At 40.9% G+C, this 19,333-nt stretch overlaps 2 protein-coding genes across 5 annotated transcripts in view; one reads left to right on the top strand and one right to left on the bottom strand.

The window, feature by feature from the left end:
- Positions 1–5,265, bottom strand: part of kdm6al (lysine (K)-specific demethylase 6A, like) — a gene marked incomplete at its 5' end in the record, with an annotated part of 71,395 nt that extends 66,130 nt beyond the window's left edge. For all 3 annotated transcript variants that reach the window (XM_084129760.1, XM_084129761.1, XM_084129762.1), the window contains 2 exons: positions 4,924–4,987; positions 5,108–5,265. In XM_084129760.1, coding sequence (XP_083985886.1) covers positions 4,924–4,987; positions 5,108–5,265 — 222 coding nt within the window. The remainder of the gene's footprint in view (positions 1–4,923; positions 4,988–5,107) is intronic.
- An 893-nt stretch (positions 5,266–6,158) lies between these two features.
- LOC311092811 (FUN14 domain-containing protein 1-like) lies at positions 6,159–14,191 on the top strand. Of its 2 annotated transcripts, none has more exons than XM_084129770.1 (5): positions 6,159–6,298; positions 7,179–7,335; positions 8,330–8,405; positions 8,497–8,625; positions 13,796–14,191. In XM_084129770.1, the coding sequence occupies exons 1-5, from the start codon at positions 6,265–6,267 to the stop codon at positions 13,871–13,873; spliced, it is 474 nt and encodes a 157-aa protein (XP_083985896.1). In that variant the 5' UTR covers positions 6,159–6,264; the 3' UTR covers positions 13,874–14,191. The 2 variants fall into 2 exon arrangements, with proteins under 2 accessions (XP_083985896.1, XP_083985897.1); XM_084129771.1 differs by having other exon boundaries at positions 6,176–6,298; positions 7,184–7,335.
- Positions 14,192–19,333: the final 5,142 nt, after the last annotated feature.

Raw genomic sequence — 19,333 nt, 5'->3', positions numbered from 1 at the left:
ACCAGTCAAACACTATCCACACACACACACACACACACACACACACACCTGTGATATACAGCTCTAACACCAGTCAAACACGATCCACACACACACACACACACCTGTGATCTACAGCTCTAACACCAGTCAAACACTATCCACACACACACACACACACACACACACACACACACGTGATATACAGCTCTAACACCAGTCAAACACTATCCACACACACACACACACACCTGTGATCTACAGCTCTAACACCAGTCAAACACTATCCACACACACACACACACACACACACACCTGTGATATACAGCTCTAACACCAGTCAAACACTATCCACACACACACACACACACCTGTGATATACAGCTCTAACACCAGTCAAACACTATCCACACACACACACACACACACACCTGTGATCTACAGCTCTAACACCAGTCAAACACTATCCACACACACACACACACACACACACACACACACCTGTGATCTACAGCTCTAACACCAGTCAAACACTATCCACACACACACACACACACACACACACCTGTGATATACAGCTCTAACACCAGTCAAACACTATCCACACCCACACACCTGTGATCTACAGCTCTAACACCAGTCAAACACTATCCACACACACACACACACCTGTGATCTACAGCTCTAACACCAGTCAAACACTATCCACACACACACACACACACACACACACCTGTGATCTACAGCTCTAACACCAGTCAAACACTATCCACACACACACACACACACACACACACCTGTGATATACAGCTCTAACACCAGTCAAACACTATCCACACACACACACACACCTGTGATCTACAGCTCTAACACCAGTCAAACACTATCCACACACACACACACACACACACACACCTGTGATATACAGCTCTAACACCAGTCAAACACTATCCACACACACACACACACACACACACACCTGTGATATACAGCTCTAACACCAGTCAAACACGATCCACACACACACACACCTGTGATCTACAGCTCTAACACCAGTCAAACACTATCCACACACACACACACACACACACCTGTGATATACAGCTCTAACACCAGTCAAACACTATCCACACACACACACACACACCTGTGATCTACAGCTCTAACACCAGTCAAACACTATCCACACACACACACACACACACACACCTGTGATATACAGCTCTAACACCAGTCAAACACTATCCACACACACACATACACACCTGTGATATACAGCTCTAATACCAGTCAAACACTATCCACACACACACACACCTGTGATATACAGCTCTAACACCAGTCAAACACTATCCACACACACACACACACACCTGTGATCTACAGCTCTAACACCAGTCAAACACTATCCACACACACACACACACACACACACCTGTGATCTACAGCTCTAACACCAGTCAAACACTATCCACACACACACACACCTGTGATCTACAGCTCTAACACCAGTCAAACACTATCCACACACACACACACACACACACCTGTGATCTACAGCTCTAACACTCTCCGTAACAGAACAGTAGAAATAACATAGACTGTAAAAAATATGGACAAAGCGTCTGTGACGTCACCCATAGACTTTCTGAAGAGCGGGTTTGAAACAGATGTTGCAGTAAACATCATTACAGATCATCTTCGTTGTATTAAAATTTAAAATGACAAACTCAACCCAGTCTCTTTTTGTTAAATTTCAGTTTTATCAATATTAGCCATTATAAAAGTATAAGTAAAAGGTACAAGAAGCTTTACAAATAAAGCAAACAATTCAGTCAAACATACAAAGTCAGCGCTCTAGTCTAACCATACAACGGTAACGTTAAATAGCTTATAAAGTTATGAAACTTCCCCTCAGCCAAAAACGATTGGCCAGGGAACAAATTATAGATTCACGAGACCAAAGATCGCCCGTTAGATATAGACAAGACGAATTATATCTCATGTTTAACCACTACAGAGACGCCAGAGTCCGCGGCAAACGCCAGAACGACGAGCCGAGGAAAGGCTGCTCCAGGCGGGGTACATGACGCCGAGCGCCCGGTCATCGCTGGATCTCACAACTGGATAAAATGATCATAAATCTTTATAAATAAACCACAGATTTGAGCTTTAAACAACTCCATTCTCGCCTGAAAAACTCTTAAAACTACATTTCATGATACAGAAACAGTAGTATTATATTTCAACTGTGTTAAAAAATGGCGCTTCTTATGTTGTCATTCTCCTTGGCGCAGCCTAAGCTGTCAATCAAGCTGTCAATCAAAGTTAACCACGGCCTTATTTGTCATACATTTTAGATCTAAATACGATCTAAACTAACGAGTTAGAAAAAAAAAAATCACCCCCCTCACAGTTGTCAGGCACTCGGAAGCTGTCGAAAAATACAATAAAAGTCCATGGGACCAACCTGTAAAAGCATGAATTTATGCTGTGAAAACGGACATTTTAACATGGGATCTATGGACATTTGCTCCCTTTTGGGACCTGCCTCTAGCGGATTTTCGATGTATTGCAGTTTTTCTGCAATGAAGATGATGAAGATGAAGAAGATCGACACACGTGGAGGAAGGGTTAGTTCACCCACAAATGATCCTTCTGTCATCATTTACTTGCACTCTTTAAAACCACTCTGACTTTCTTCTACGAACACAAACGAAGATAAAGATAAAGATAAACTGAAGAAACTGTTTTATCCACTGACTTTCATTTTATTAAAAAAACAACCACATATTTTTCCAAAATATCTTGTTTTCCACTGAAGAATGAAAGGATCACAGAATGGCCCTTTCCGGGTGAACTGTCCCGCTAATCCCGTTAAAGCCGTTCACACAAAGGACGAACTATAACAATCAAGGTAAAGTTTTACAAGTCGTTCTAAATGTAAAATAATAGAGTCCGAACAGCCAATCAGAAGCTTGAGCTTCAGCACATATTTAAAGCTGCGTTCCTGGGTGGAATATAGTTATCGTAGCGGTTAGCGTTCCTGCTGCTCACCTGTCACCATAAAGGGTTCGCTTTAAAACGAGTTCACACCACAATTATAGCGATAACAACAACAGAGGAACGATATCGCTGGAATCACAGAAGATATTTCAGGCTGACGAACGATAAAACACTGACAGTCAATCAGAATCAATCCTAACCCTAACCCTAAGAGCTCGAGCATTTAAAGCGACAGATGTCAAAACTGAGAACAGAATGATATTGTGCACTAGTGTGAAAACTAATATTCTAGTTATCATTCCTGGTGTGAACGGCCTTTAATGCTGATACTTACTCCACAGGTCAGGATGCAATATAACCCTACATATTAATGCACATATATGATATGAATGATGACGGGGAACAACAGCGGTTAAATCAGCCGATCCATCGGCATTATCTATCCATTCACTCATCCATCCATCTACTCATCCATCCATCTACTCATCCATCCATCTACTCATCCATCCATCTACTCATCCATCCATCTACTCATCCATCCATCTACTCATCCATCCATCCACTCACTCATCCATCCACTCACTCATCCATCCACCCACTCATCCATCCATCCACTCATCCATCCATCCACTCATCCATCCATCCACTCACTCATCCATCCACCCACTCATCCATCCATCCACTCACTCATCCATCCACTCACTCACCCATCCATCCACTCACTCACCCATCCATCCACTCATCCATCCACTCATCCATCCATCCACTCATCCATCCATACACTCATCCATCCATCCACTCATCCATCCATACACTCATCCATCCATCCACTCATCCATCCATCCACTCATCCATCCACTCATCCATCCATACACTCACTCATCCATCCATCCACTCATCCATCCATCCACTCACTCATCCATCCATCCACTCATCCATCCACTCATCCATCCATCCACTCATCCATCCATCCACTCATCCATCCATCCATCCATCCATCCATCCATCCATCCATCCACACACTATTAATGAAGAATGTAAAAGAGACGCTTTTCTCTATAAGCATCTGATGACACCAACACTAAAGAAGAAGCAGTGGATCATCATCATCATCACACATGAAGTCCATCATCATCATCATCATCATCACACATGAAGTCCATCATCATCATCATCATCATCATCATCACATGACAGCAGGAGCTCATGCAGACTCAGTCTTTGTTTCCTCTCTAGTGTTCACTACAGGTCCCACAACACAGGGAGGTGTTCTCACACGAGGCCCGTTACCCACAAGCCTTCACGGCGCTCAGCTGTAGCAGCTCATTCTGCAGCGTTACGGTTATTCGCGTCTCTTTCTGCATTATAACGCGCGTTATAACCCCTCCCCACCCCGCCATCTTGGGCCGACCCGAGCGCCATTACCCCCGCGCACACACACACACACACACAAGCGTCAAACTGATATGACTCTGCCTCCCATTACCACCACACACACAAGCGTAAACTGAGGTAAACTGGGCCTGACTCTTCCTCAGAAACGCGTAGCACACACACACACACGGATCGAGATAAAGCCCGAGCGCGGCTTATGAACGTCCAGTGATTCAAACGACCTCAGTTTGAGTGACACCTGCATTCTGCACAGTTACAGCACAAACACAGCGACGCGTCCCTGCAACGAGGAGACGCGTCAGAACGCCTGAGCCGCTGCTGCCGAGTTCATAAAGTTCTCCATATGCTGGTTCCAATCACAGACCCGCGCGGCTAAAGGCTCGCGAGCTCCAGCGCAGCGCGTTGACGGAGCGCGTCGCACTCACTCCCTCACACCCAGACCGCGGGAAACCGTGTCACTCACTCGCTGTCATTTTGCACTGAGTGTATGTGTGTGTGTGAGAGAGTGTGTTGTGATGCGTTGATTTCAACGCGCGTCTTTACCTTGATGAGCAGGGCCTTCATGCTGGCGCCATCTTCATGAAGCCGCTGATATCCGAACAGAGAGCTGCGAACGAGACACAAACACACACACACAGGGCTCGGGATCAGCTCGCTTCCGAACACACACCCCACACCCCGAAACACCCCGAGCCGCTCGCGGGCTCCGTTAAGCGTTGGTTCAGACCTGTCGACGCGGGCGAGAGCGTCGCTCTCCTGCGCGCTCAGACGCGGTGAGTCCTCCTCGGGTTCACTCGCTTTTCCCGCCGCCATTTTCTTCTCCTCATCACCAGCAGCGCTGAGGCGTCGAGCGGCGACGGCGAGCGACGCGCGGCACGATTTCATGGAATCGCACCGGGAGAATGCGAGTTCCGTTCGTCCAAAAGCCACAATAAACGGAAACTTTTTCCCAGTAAAACGCGCTTCGGTTTCTATGCCCCCTGACGAAGTGAGTTGCTCGTCTTCTCACATTGTTGTGTAGGAATAAACTGTGTGATGCAGCGGGTCAATGTTTATGCGTGACTTGCGGCACGTGCACACTTTAAAAACGCGGAACGTATTAAAACAATCTAAAGTTGTGTCCGCCACCAGATTAAAGTTGTTGTAATTGTGTCACACAGGCGAACCCACGCCGTCGTCGTGACCACGCCCTCTCGGGCTCAACAGCCAATCGCCGAGGAGAACGCGAGCGCGTCACTGGCCTTGTCCCAAAATGTTTTGGTTCTTCAATCCTTTCGCTAATTTTGTTTCCTGTAAAGATCGCTTGAATGCGCGACTCGAAGCTTTAAGCGTTTCACGCGATGTTTGGAAAAATGAGAGGATTGACTAAAACACTGGATAGCGAACGGCTAATTTGCGTTGTTATGAAATGCAAATAGAGAGGTGTGGTTTTCATGAAATGGGGAAATTGGAGTGACAGTTGTGCAGTTAAGGGTTAAAGCTTAGGCCACTGTGGCTCAATCCTATTCTTATTTCCTCTAATGTTCACAGAAAATATGGGCCAAAATCTCATAGTTAGAAAACGGTTAGAGAGATGAACTGCATCCCATTACTGACCAACGCTTCCCATCCTGTATGGTCGTTTATTTAGTGTTGCTAATTTACTATGAAATGCACTAAATACATAAAACATAAGAATGAAATGAAATGTAGTAACACAAACTCATCAGTAGCATGTATTCAGAATAAAACATTTCAGGAAATGCGTGTCTTATGGATATGAAAGCGCAGTAATAACCGGACATTGGCTACTGTATAATATTTGAAACATTGACGTGGCTGTAGGCGGCGCGCACGCACAGCTGTCAACATCACCTGACGCCATGACGTCACACATCACCCAAAATGGCGGAACAACAACAAAAACAACACACAGAAGGTGAGTGAGTGAGTGAGTGAGTGTGCTGTCAATAAATGATGATCGAGTGTTTAGTGGCCGTCATTATATCTCATATCGAGCACATTTATATGCCAACAAAAACCAAAACTGAGAATATGAGCTCGCTTCATCTTGTCCTTCTGTTGGGTTAATCTCATTTAAAAAGTCATTTTTCGCTGAAAGGCCACATTTGACCTCAATCAAATCATGTGTCGTGATGTTTTATATACTACAAACTAACAAAATCTTACGTTTTTTTTGTCTTGTTTTCCAGGACAAATATTTGAAAGTTCTTAAATCAAGATGCATTTACTGGAGAAACAAATTGACTGAAGATATTAAATCTGGTTTACTGTAAAAAAAATAAAAAAAAAAGTCTGTGCTTAAAACATGAACAAATATGACAATGGAGTCAGAAAAATAATAATGTTTTCCCTTTGAATCAAGTTTATTTTTCTGACCCCATTAGCAGATATTTGTTCTTGTACAAACTCACTTCATTTTTTCATTTTTATTTTATTTATTTTATTTATTTTTTTACAGTAAACTAGATTTAATATCTTCAGTCAATTTGCTTCTCCAGTAAATTTATCTTGATTTAAGAATGTTTAGATGTTTGTGCTGGAAAACAAGACAGAAACACTGAGGAAGAGCATATTTTTGAGATTGTAGTCTCTGAGTAACGATAATAACAACCAGCAAAATACAGTCAGATGAACTGGGGTGTTCCTGCAGTCGTGTGTGTCATGTGACCCTCCATCAATATTCCTCATGCTGTATGGATATAATACTGCAGCTGCTTCAGATGAATAACAGCATCACACACTTCACCTTGAGCTGCTGTGTGTGTGTGTGTGTGTGTGTGTGTGTGTGTGTTCAGGACAGGCCGATGAAGATGAGGCGTTTGAGATGCTGGATCTCAGCACATACGCTCGCAGTCACCAGTGGTGGAACGCCGTGATCGGGAACAACTCCGGCCCGATGGCAGAGAAGTACTCTGTGGCCACTCAGATCATGATGGGCGGATTCACGGGCTGGTGCGTTCCCAGTACACACTGCTCTTCATCACCTCTCGTTCCCAGTACACACTGCTCTTCATCACCTCTCGTTCCCAGTACACACTGCTCTTCATCACCTCTCGTTCCCAGTACACACTCACCAGGTCATTCATCTCGTTATTTCATTCAATTAATGTGCAGAATAAAGGGGCTCGACCAATCACAACACTGATCCAGCCGACCAATCAGAGCACTGTGTGGTTTTTAAAGGAGGGGCTTCACAGAGACAGGAAGTAAACAGGGGTGTGTTTCCCGTACAGCGCCGTAACTCGCGGCTTCACTACTATAGTACGATCCACCGCTGAGAGAATCCACTGGCGAGTCTCGACTGTTTCCCGTATTGTCGTGAGTTGGTCGTTCAACCGTTGGTTAATGATGTCACTCAGGTGTTGAGTAATAACTACTGTTAATGAATGTGTTTGAGATCGAGTTAACGCGAGATGTTTCGCTATAAATTAGACACGGCATCTGAGGAATATTTCTCTCAGTTATTTTGCTTTATTTCCAGATTCACTCATAGACTCGTTCTCACGCACTAGAGCTCGTTCACACATGCGCACTCTTCAACACGACGCTTTAAATCTCGACAAACTAAAGACGTAAATGACATTTGTATGTATTCTAAATAACAGATATAGATTGCACTGAATGTCAGGTTGCAAACACACAACTCTGCGATGCTGTTTGCGAATGTTTCATTAGAACGATGGTTTCGGGAAACACACACTCGCTGAACTGCTGATAACGACAAAACCTGCGACTATAGTTGGCTAACGATGCTTTCGGGAAACAGAGCGTGACTGCCAGACTGAAGAGAGGAGCCGCAACACTGGAGAATATGGGGAATAATCAACATTCAAGCAGGAAAACCTGCTCTAGTAGAGCCTGAAGACTACATACACACACTGTAAAAGAGGATAATAGGTTTTCTTTATTCTTCATTGTTGTCTTTCCTCTCTTCTGCTTGTCTCAGGTGTGTGGGATACCTGTTCCAGCGAGTGGGAAAGATCACCGCTACTGCAGTCGGAGGAGGATTCCTGCTGTTACAGGCGAGAACCACAGTTTACTGATCACTGCAGTTACTGATCAACTGGTGCTTCAGTGTGTTTATATGTGACTCAATGGGCTTTTGTGCCGCAGATCGCCAATCACAGCGGCTACGTCCAAGTGGACTGGAAGAAAGTGGAGAAAGATGTAAACACAGCCAAGAGACGCCTGAAGAAAAAAGCCAATAAAGCCGCACCTGAGATCAACACGGTCATTGAGGAGGTGAAGACGCTTCATAGTTTAAATGGACACGATAATGTCTTGTGCAAATCTGAGCTTCAAATAACAGGAATTCATTAAAAGAATTAGATCTAGGACTTTAAAATGGATTTTTCCTTTTTTCATAGTTTAGTTCAGCTCTATAGTTCAGCTCTATAGTTCAGCTCTATAGTTTAGGTCAGCTCTATAGTTCAGCTCTATAGTTTAGTTCAGCTCTATAGTTCAGCTCTATAGTTCACCTCTATAGTTCAGCTCTATAGTCTAGTTCAGCTCTATAGTTCAGCTCTATAGTTCAGCTCTATAGTTCAGCTCTATAGTTCAGCTCTATAGTTCAGCTCTATAGTCTAGTTCAGCTCTATAGTTCAGCTCTATAGTATAGTTCAGCTCTATAGTCTAGTTCAGCTCTATAGTTCAGCTCTATAGTTCAGCTCTATAGTTTAGTTCAGCTCTATAGTCTAGTTCAGCTCTATAGTCTAGTTCAGCTCTATAGTTCAGCTCTATAGTTCAGCTCTATAGTTTAGTTCAGCTCTATAGTCTAGTTCAGCTCTATAGTTCACCTCTATAGTTCAGCTCTATAGTCTAGTTCAGCTCTATAGTTCAGCTCTATAGTTCAGCTCTAGTTGAGCTCTATAGTTGAGCTCTATAGTTGAGCTCTATAGTCTAGTTCAGCTCTAGTCTAGTTCAGCTCTATAGTTCAGCTCTATAGTTCAACTCTATAGTTCAGCTCTATAGTCTAGTTCAGCTCTATAGTTCAGCTCTATAGTCTAGTTCAGCTCTATAGTTCAGCTCTATAGTTTAGTTCAGCTCTATAGTCTAGTTCAGCTCTATAGTTCAGCTCAATAGTCTAGTTCAGCTCTATAGTTCAGCTCTATAGTTCAGCTCTATAGTTTAGTTCAGCTCTATAGTTCAGCTCTATAGTTTAGTTCAGCTCTATAGTTCAGCTCTATAGTTTAGTTCAGCTCTATAGTTCAGCTCTATAGTTCACCTCTATAGTTCAGCTCTATAGTCTAGTTCAGCTCTATAGTCTAGTTCAGCTCTATAGTTCAGCTCTATAGTCTAGTTCAGCTCTATAGTTCAGCTCTATAGTCTAGTTCAGCTCTATAGTTCAGCTCTATAGTTCAGCTCTATAGTTTAGTTCAGCTCTATAGTCTAGTTCAGCTCTATAGTTCACCTCTATAGTTCAGCTCTATAGTTCACCTCTATAGTTCAGCTCTATAGTTCAGCTCTATAGTTTAGTTCAGCTCTATAGTCTAGTTCAGCTCTATAGTTCACCTCTATAGTTCAGCTCTATAGTCTAGTTCAGCTCTATAGTTCACCTCTATAGTTCAGCTCTATAGTTCAGCTCTATAGTCTAGTTCAGCTCTATAGTTCAGCTCTAGTTGAGCTCTATAGTTGAGCTCTATAGCTCTATCAGCTCTATAGTCTAGTTCAGCTCTAGTCTAGTTCAGCTCTATAGTTCAGCTCTATAGTTTAGGTCAGCTCTATAGTTCAGCTCTATAGTTTAGTTCAGCTCTATAGTTCAGCTCTATAGTTCACCTCTATAGTTCAGCTCTATAGTCTAGTTCAGCTCTATAGTTCAGCTCTATAGTCTAGTTCAGCTCTATAGTTCAGCTCTAGTTGAGCTCTATAGTTGAGCTCAATAGCTCTATCAGCTCTATAGTCTAGTTCAGCTCTATAGTTCAGCTCTATAGTTCAGCTCTATAGTTCAGCTCTATAGTTTAGTTCAGCTCTATAGTCTAGTTCAGCTCTATAGTCTAGTTCAGCTCTATAGTTCAGCTCTATAGTCTAGTTCAGCTCTATAGTTCAGCTCTATAGTCTAGTTCAGCTCTATAGTCTAGTTCAGCTCTATAGTTCAGCTCTAGTTGAGCTCTATAGTTGAGCTCAATAGCTCTATCAGCTCTATAGTCTAGTTCAGCTCTATAGTTCAGCTCTATAGTTCAGCTCTATAGTTTAGGTCAGCTCTATAGTTCAGCTCTATAGTTTAGTTCAGCTCTATAGTTCAGCTCTATAGTTCACCTCTATAGTTCAGCTCTATAGTCTAGTTCAGCTCTATAGTCTAGTTCAGCTCTATAGTTCAGCTCTATAGTCTAGTTCAGCTCTATAGTTCAGCTCTATAGTTCAGCTCTATAGTCTAGTTCAGCTCTATAGTTCAGCTCTATAGTTCAGCTCTATAGTTTAGTTCAGCTCTATAGTCTAGTTCAGCTCTATAGTTCACCTCTATAGTTCAGCTCTATAGTTCAGCTCTATAGTTTAGTTCAGCTCTATAGTCTAGTTCAGCTCTATAGTCTAGTTCAGCTCTATAGTTCAGCTCTAGTTGAGCTCTATAGTTGAGCTCAATAGCTCTATCAGCTCTATAGTCTAGTTCAGCTCTATAGTTCAGCTCTATAGTTCAGCTCTATAGTTTAGGTCAGCTCTATAGTTTAGTTCAGCTCTATAGTTCAGCTCTATAGTTCACCTCTATAGTTCAGCTCTATAGTCTAGTTCAGCTCTATAGTCTAGTTCAGCTCTATAGTTCAGCTCTATAGTCTAGTTCAGCTCTATAGTATAGTTCAGCTCTATAGTTCAGCTCTATAGTCTAGTTCAGCTCTATAGTTCAGCTCTATAGTTCAGCTCTATAGTTTAGTTCAGCTCTATAGTCTAGTTCAGCTCTATAGTTCACCTCTATAGTTCAGCTCTATAGTTCAGCTCTATAGTTTAGTTCAGCTCTATAGTCTAGTTCAGCTCTATAGTTCACCTCTATAGTTCAGCTCTATAGTCTAGTTCAGCTCTATAGTTCACCTCTATAGTTCAGCTCTATAGTCTAGTTCAGCTCTATAGTTCAGCTCTATAGTCTAGTTCAGCTCTATAGTTCAGCTCTATAGTCTAGTTCAGCTCTATAGTTCAGCTCTATAGTTCAGCTCTATAGTTTAGTTCAGCTCTATAGTCTAGTTCAGCTCTATAGTTCACCTCTATAGTTCAGCTCTATAGTCTAGTTCAGCTCTATAGTCTAGTTCAGCTCTATAGTTCACCTCTATAGTCTAGTTCAGCTCTATAGTTCAGCTCTAGTTGAGCTCTATAGTTGAGCTCTATAGCTCTATCAGCTCTATAGTCTAGTTCAGCTCTAGTCTAGTTCAGCTCTATAGTTCAACTCTATAGTTCAGCTCTATAGTCTAGTTCAGCTCTATAGTTGAGCTCTATAGCTCTATCAGCTCTATAGTCTAGTTCAGCTCTATAGTTCAGCTCTATAGTTCAGCTCTATAGTTCAACTCTATAGTTCAGCTCTATAGTTCAGCTCTATAGTCTAGTTCAGCTCTATAGTTCAGCTCTATAGTTTAGTTCAGCTCTATAGTCTAGTTCAGCTCTATAGTTCAGCTCTATAGTCTAGTTCAGCTCTATAGTCTAGTTCAGCTCTATAGTCTAGTTCAGCTCTTATAGTTCAGCTCTATAGTTCAGCTCTATAGTCTAGTTCAGCTCTATAGTTCAGCTCTATAGTTCAGCTCTATAGTCTAGTTCAGCTCTATAGTTCAGCTCTATAGTTTAGTTCAGCTCTATAGTCTAGTTCAGCTCTATAGTTCAGCTCTATAGTTCAGCTCTCTAGTTCAGCTCTATAGTTCAGCTCTATAGTCTAGTTCAGCTCTATAGTTCAGCTCCATAGTTCAGCTCTATAGTCTAGTTCAGCTCTATAGTTCAGCTCTATAGTTTAGTTCAGCTCTATAGTCTAGTTCAGCTCTATAGTTCAGCTCTATAGTTCAGCTCTCTAGTTCAGCTCTATAGTTCAGCTCTATAGTCTAGTTCAGCTCTATAGTTTAGTTCAGCTCTATAGTCTAGTTCAGCTCTATAGTCTAGTTCTATAGTTCAGCTCTATAGTTTAGTTCAGCTCTATAGTCTAGTTCAGCTCTATAGTCTAGTTCAGCTCTATAGTTCAGCTCTATAGTTCAGCTCTATAGTCTAGTTCAGCTCTATAGTCTAGTTCAGCTCTATAGTTCAGCTCTATAGTTCAGCTCTATAGTTTAGTTCAGCTCTATAGTCTAGTTCAGCTCTATAGTTCAACTCTATAGTTCAGCTCTATAGTTCAGCTCTATAGTCTAGTTCAGCTCTATAGTTGAGCTCTATAGCTCTATCAGCTCTATAGTCTAGTTCAGCTCTAGTCTAGTTCAGCTCTATAGTTCAACTCTATAGTTCAGCTCTATAGTTCAGCTCTATAGTCTAGTTCAGCTCTATAGTTCAGCTCTATAGTTTAGTTCAGCTCTATAGTCTAGTTCAGCTCTATAGTCTAGTTCAGCTCTATAGTCTAGTTCAGCTCTTATAGTTCAGCTCTATAGTTCAGCTCTATAGTCTAGTTCAGCTCTATAGTCTAGTTCAGCTCTATAGTTCAGCTCTATAGTTCAGCTCTATAGTCTAGTTCAGCTCTATAGTTCAGCTCTATAGTTTAGTTCAGCTCTATAGTCTAGTTCAGCTCTATAGTTCAGCTCTATAGTTCAGCTCTCTAGTTCAGCTCTATAGTTCAGCTCTATAGTCTAGTTCAGCTCTATAGTTCAGCTCTATAGTTCAGCTCTATAGTCTAGTTCAGCTCTATAGTTCAGCTCTATAGTTTAGTTCAGCTCTATAGTCTAGTTCAGCTCTATAGTTCAGCTCTATAGTTCAGCTCTCTAGTTCAGCTCTATAGTCTAGTTCAGCTCTATAGTTTAGTTCAGCTCTATAGTCTAGTTCAGCTCTATAGTCTAGTTCAGCTCTATAGTTCAGCTCTATAGTTCAGCTCTATAGTCTAGTTCAGCTCTATAGTCTAGTTCAGCTCTATAGTTCAGCTCTATAGTTCAGCTCTATAGTCTAGTTCAGCTCTATAGTCTAGTTCAGCTCTATAGTTCAGCTCTATAGTTCAGCTCTATAGTTTAGTTCAGCTCTATAGTCTAGTTCAGCTCTATAGTCTAGTTCAGCTCTATAGTTCAGCTCTATAGTCTAGTTCAGCTCTATAGTCTAGTTCAGCTCTATAGTCTAGTTCAGCTCTATAGTTCAGCTCTATAGTCTAGTTCAGCTCTATAGTCTAGTTCAGCTCTATAGTTCAGCTCTATAGTTCAGCTCTATAGTCTAGTTCAGCTCTATAGTCTAGTTCAGCTCTATACAGTCGTTACAAACTCATGTGAATCTCTTCTGCCCTCTTCTGGTTATGAAACTTATAAACCTCCATGTTTTCCAGGCATCTGAATTTGTGAAGAAAAACATTGTGGTTTCCAGTGGATTTGTTGGCGGCTTCTTGCTCGGCCTCGCCTCTTGAGCCGACAGTGTTTCTGCGATGTCCCATCATGCACCTCAGTGTGTGAGTCTGATGAACTGGAGGTGAAAGTGAGCTTATTCTGTGCAGAACTGAACTCTATAAACTCCACCACTCAGTCTGTGTGTGTGTGTGTGTGTGTGTGTGTGTGTGTGTGTGCTTCTCTGTGAAAACTATCGGATGGAAAATTACTTTTCCCGCTATAATGCTTGTACAGGTTTTTGTAATTTTGTTCTTGGTGAAGTTACTGTTGCATTTTCATGGCCTTTGTTTCTTTATGGGAACTGTTTACATTGTAAATAAAAATGACTCCTGATTCAACTTTGCGACGTATTGATTTTTTTGGTTGTTTAATTTCAACAGTAATATTATATGATGGAATATCTGGTAGTTTGTTCACATATTGCTTACCTATTTTTCCATTGGTCTTTTTCCAGAGGTGTAACTAAGGTCAGAGGTCGTCAGAGGCTCAACAAATCCTCAGCTGGAAGAATACATAATAATATATGTTTATCCATTTAGTGCACTTTACAATTATTAATATTCCATATATATGTTCAGTCATTTGAAGCTGACTGAGCAGTTCATTCAGTCTTTGTGTTTGATAAATGCCGTCAGTAATTGTAATGCTTGCATTGGCCTGTACCTGTCTTTCTACTTTCTGTCTTATTTTTCTTTTCTCTTGCTGTCTCTCATCATCATGTTGTGAAACAAGACCAGTTTTGGGCAAGCTACTCAAACATTATATAAAAAAAGCTGTATAAAATATCAGCTACTTCTCCAAAATGGTTCAGACATTAAAGCTAATTACACTACAAGTTAATTTGATTGAATACATGATAAAAAAATTAAAAAAACTCCAAAAGAAATATTATTACCATAATAGGAAATAATTATTACACCATAATGCTATATCAGATGGTTTTACAATGATAATTTTATATCATGCTCTGCTACTCAATAGTTATCAAATTAATGTATGGTATTTATATTTCAAGGTGGTTCAAAGAAAGGTAGAAAACAAACAAACAAACATGGTACTGATGATACATTATGATATGTCCAGAAAGCATGTAAGCAATGCTGTGTTCTGATCTGGTCTTTACCTGAGTTACTGCAGGTATTCTTCATCAAAGATAATTTTTTTATTTAACCCTTATTTAACCAAGGAAATCCTTTGAGAACAAGTCTCTTTTACGAAGGAGCCCTGGCCAAGAAGGCCGCCATAAAAGTTCCACATAGAATACAAAATATAATAAATACAATGAACATACAAAACATAATACGTTAACAGTACAATGAATCGACCAACGTTAGAAAAAATAAATAAATAATAAAATCATCATGACATCCCCCATTGTCACCATAGACTTATCCTAATTTGGGAAGCAGGGACAGGTGCCCATTGTGCCTGCTTCCCGGGACTTTACTAGCCTCTTAAATTGACCAAAGGAGACCAAGTTATCAAGTTTTAAGTCATTCTGTAACAGGTTCCACGCTGATGGGGCAGAAATTCTACATGCTTGCTTCCCTAACTCTGTGCGAGCCCTAGGCACAACCAGGTGGAGATTATCATTAGACCGCAGAGAGCGAGTGCTGGCCTTAAAGGACATAAGCCTACATAAATAAGGGGGCAATGTCCCAATGATGGATTTATATATAAACAATCGCCACCGGGTTAGCCTGCGCTGAGCAAGGGAGGGCCACTGGACTAGATTATACAGAGTGCAACAATGTGTAAGGGGTTTGCACCCTGTAATAAATCTCAGTGCACCATGATAAGCTGAATCCAGTTGGTGCAAATATTTATTAGGGGCGTGCATATATAAAAAATCACCATAATCCATAAGAGACAGGAAAGTAGCCTCGACCAATTTCTTCCTTGTTGCAAGAGAAAAACAGGCCCTATTCCTAAAATAGAACCCTAGCTTTAACCTAAGTTTCCGGGCTAAATTTAGGATATGAGCCTTAAAAGTCAAATGGTCGTCAAGTAAAAGCCCTAAGTACTTGTACTCAGCCACACGCTCTATTAGATTTCCCTGCAAGGTAACAATGTTTGGAGGGATAACTGTGGAGTTCCTATTATTTGAGAACAGGACCGTCTTGGTTTTACTTGCATTCAACAACAGCTTCAAGTCAGATAGCCGAGATTGTACAGTGTCAAAGGCATCCTGCAGGTACTGAAAGGTCTGGTGAAGGGTTTCTCCACAGGTGTAAATGATTGTGTCGTCAGCATAAAAATGAAACAGAGCATTGTGGACATTTGAACCGAGGTCATTTACATAAATGGTAAATAAAAGTGGGCCCAGCACCGATCCCTGTGGAACCCCTGATACAACCTGTAAGAAACCTGAAGAGATACCGTCAAAGGTGACGCACTGAGTCTTATCTGAGAGATAATTTTCAAACCAACCAGCTGCCTTCTCAGAAAGACCAATGTTGAGCAGTCTCTGTTTTAAAATACAATGGTTCACCGTATCAAAAGCTTTGGAAAGATCGATGAAAAGAGCTGCACACATCTTTTTGCTGTCCAGTGCCTCGATGATCTCATTCACAACCTTCAGTGAAGCAGAGATGGTACTATGTTCCTTTCGGAAACCCGACTGAAACTCTGAGAGAATATTATTAAAACTCAGGAATTCTTTCAGTTGTTCACTTACTAGTCGTTCTAAGACCTTTGACAGCACAGACAAGTTGGAGATAGGCCTATAGTTGTTTAGCAGGGTAGGATCTCCTCCCTTTAACAAGGGGAGGACATGGGCAGATTTCCAGATTGATGGCATAACATTCTGAGCCAAAGAGAAATTAAAAATATACATGAGCGGTTTAGCAATAAAATCTGCAGCGATTTTTAAAAAATATGTCTCTAAGCAATCTGGGCCAGCAGGCTTTTTGATGTCCAGTGACATTAGGGCTTTATGTACATCATTGAGTGAAAACGGGGTAAAGGTAAAAGAAAAAGGCTGGCCAACACAACATCTTCCAGCAGCATTACCATCAGAAGGGGAGGTTTTTAGAGGTAGAGATTGGTCAAACAAAAAACCAGATGCAACAAAGTGTTCATTACAACATTCTAGCATCGCCGATCTGTCCGAGATAGTAATATTGTCCCTGATGATATGGGGAGGCAGTTCATTACGAGATTTAGTTAAAGAAATTGACTTGATAGACTTCCAAAAAGTCCTAGGGTTATTTCAATTGTAGGGCTGGGTAAAAAATATCGATTTCTCGATTTTAATCGATTCTCATTTTTACGAAACAATATCGATTCTTAAATCCCAAGAATCGATTAGTCATCCTGTTTTCAGTTGATGAATTAATGGAACATTGATGCGCGCATCCCATCCAATAAATCGCAATAATCTTTGTGCTTTGTTATTATTGATATGAAACAAAGTCTCAGATTTCAAATTACGTCCATTTTCTTACGAAATTCAAAAACATAATTACCGTTTTGGCGCTGTGGCGTGAGATCGCTCTGGCTCAGCTCTAGAGAAGCACATGATCTTCTCTTGCCTTAATAAAACCAACTACAGCGAGAAATAAACACGAATGAGCATCTGAAAGTGTGTTAAAGGTAGAGTACAACTTATCGAAGTCCGTATCATTCACATGGAATCGCTCAATCAGTGTTTCAACCGTGGAAAGACGTTAGTAAACAATGTCATGTAACGTCACATTTACCTCAGAAAAACCATATCCAGTGACCATAAACTCGTTAGTCAGCTGGAAAAATTAACTCTAGAGAGGAGCATTTTGCTAAATATATGCACCATATTACATAACCATTATTTATAATTCAATATTTAATGCATGTTTGAATAAATCTGGAAAGTTTTTATGACAGCCACCATTTAAATTTTTATATTTTCATATAACTTTATTATTATAAAAATAAATAAAAGTGTATTTTAAGTGTTTGTATACAAATCAGTTAATTTTTACCTTCAATATTATAGTAGGCTAATGAAGCCTATAGGCTACAACTGACTCCCATAGTTTACAATAATTTTTTTCCCTTTTATTTTCCAGTTTTCCTTGAGAAAATGTACAATGTATTGTACCTGATATCCAAAATAATCGATATTGAATCGAATCGAATCGCAAGCTTGTGAATCGAAATCGAATCGAATTGTGAAATCTGTGTCAATACCCAGCCCTATTAAATTGTCTGTAGTAGCCGCTAGATAGTATTCAGATTTGGCATGTCGAACAGCTGCTGTGAACTGGTTTCGTAGTCGTCTGAAATGAATCCTATCGGCCTCCACCTCTGATTTCCTAGCCTTTGCCCAAGCCACATCCCTCTCATGAAGAAGTTTGCTAAGCTCCGTCGAAAACCAAGGGTTGTCTCGTCCCTTGACTCTAAACTTACGCAAAGGAGCATGTTTGTTAATAAGTTGCAAAAATCCATCATGAAAGTATTTCCAGGCTATTTCAACATCATCAATAAGCCTAATGCTGTCCCAATTAAAATAAAATAAATCATGTGTAAAGCCTTGTAAGGAGAAATGTTTCATATCACGTTTTTCAATGCATCGAGGCCTGGATTTTGGAATTTTGGCATTTCTAATTGCAGCAATCGTACAATGATCACTGATGTCATTAGCAAACACACCAATTTCAGAAAATTTATGGGGAGCATTTGTCAATAGCAAATCAATTAGAGTAGATTTCTCTGGGTGTTTTGGATTTGGGCGAGTAGGAGACTCAATTAATTGTGTAAGATTTAATTCACTGCAAAGACCCTTCAGTCCGTCTGAAGCAGGTTTGAACCAGTCCCAGTTTATATCGCAGGACAATCTCACTGTACTGCAGCTGTGATGAAAGCTGTGACAGCGTCTGAAGGGTGTCAGCTAACCCTAGCTTCCAACAACAGTGACAGTCATGCCTTTGTACACCTCAACATTTAGGGCCAGAAATTCAAGTTGTTTACTCACAGATATGGACAAAACTACAATGGCAATGAACTTGCTCTTCTTTACATATATAGCCACCCACGCCCCCAGCCTCACGAGGTCAGTTCTAAAGACACTGTATCCACTGACAGAAATGTCTTTGTCTGTGACTAATTTAGAGAGCCATGTAATAAACGACATTTCAGGCTCGTTTTTAATGGGTTGTAGGTAAATAATACACTTTATCCAGTGCGTTTTTTATAATTGCAAATTTTTGTACTTTCTTTGTGCGTGTAATTTACAGATTTAGATTGTAGTGTTACTAGTTTGTCAGATTCATTAGAACCGACTCAAACGGGTGAATCATTGGCCAGTCGGGCAGTTTAAACAGCCGACAGAAAATATGAGGGATAATATTAAATACACATAAATATTGAGAAATACTGAATGTTGAATACAAATTGGGGTCTCGTCTCACATCAGATTTTTCAAGTTCGTTACCAACGTCGTTCACGCTCGTGCGTCGAAGAGCGCGCGCTTTTCCGTGGTGAGAAAAGGCGTTTATTTC

This window comes from Abramis brama, assembly GCF_963993115.1.
Source record: "Abramis brama genome assembly, chromosome: 11".
NCBI lineage: Eukaryota > Metazoa > Chordata > Actinopteri > Cypriniformes > Leuciscidae > Abramis > Abramis brama.
The sequence above is the reverse complement of the archived record's forward strand: the minus strand, read 5'-3'. Positions and strand labels throughout refer to the sequence as shown.

Bases quoted from the DNA above. Each gene is read 5' to 3' on its own strand.
- LOC311092811 (XM_084129770.1), top strand. From the start codon at position 6,265: ATGGCGGAACAACAACAAAAACAACACACAGAAG. The intron at 6,299-7,178 runs GTGAGTGAGTGA...GTGTGTGTTCAG, and splicing joins ACAAAAACAACACACAGAAG to GACAGGCCGATGAAGATGAG. The intron at 7,336-8,329 runs GTGCGTTCCCAG...TGCTTGTCTCAG, and splicing joins ATGGGCGGATTCACGGGCTG to GTGTGTGGGATACCTGTTCC.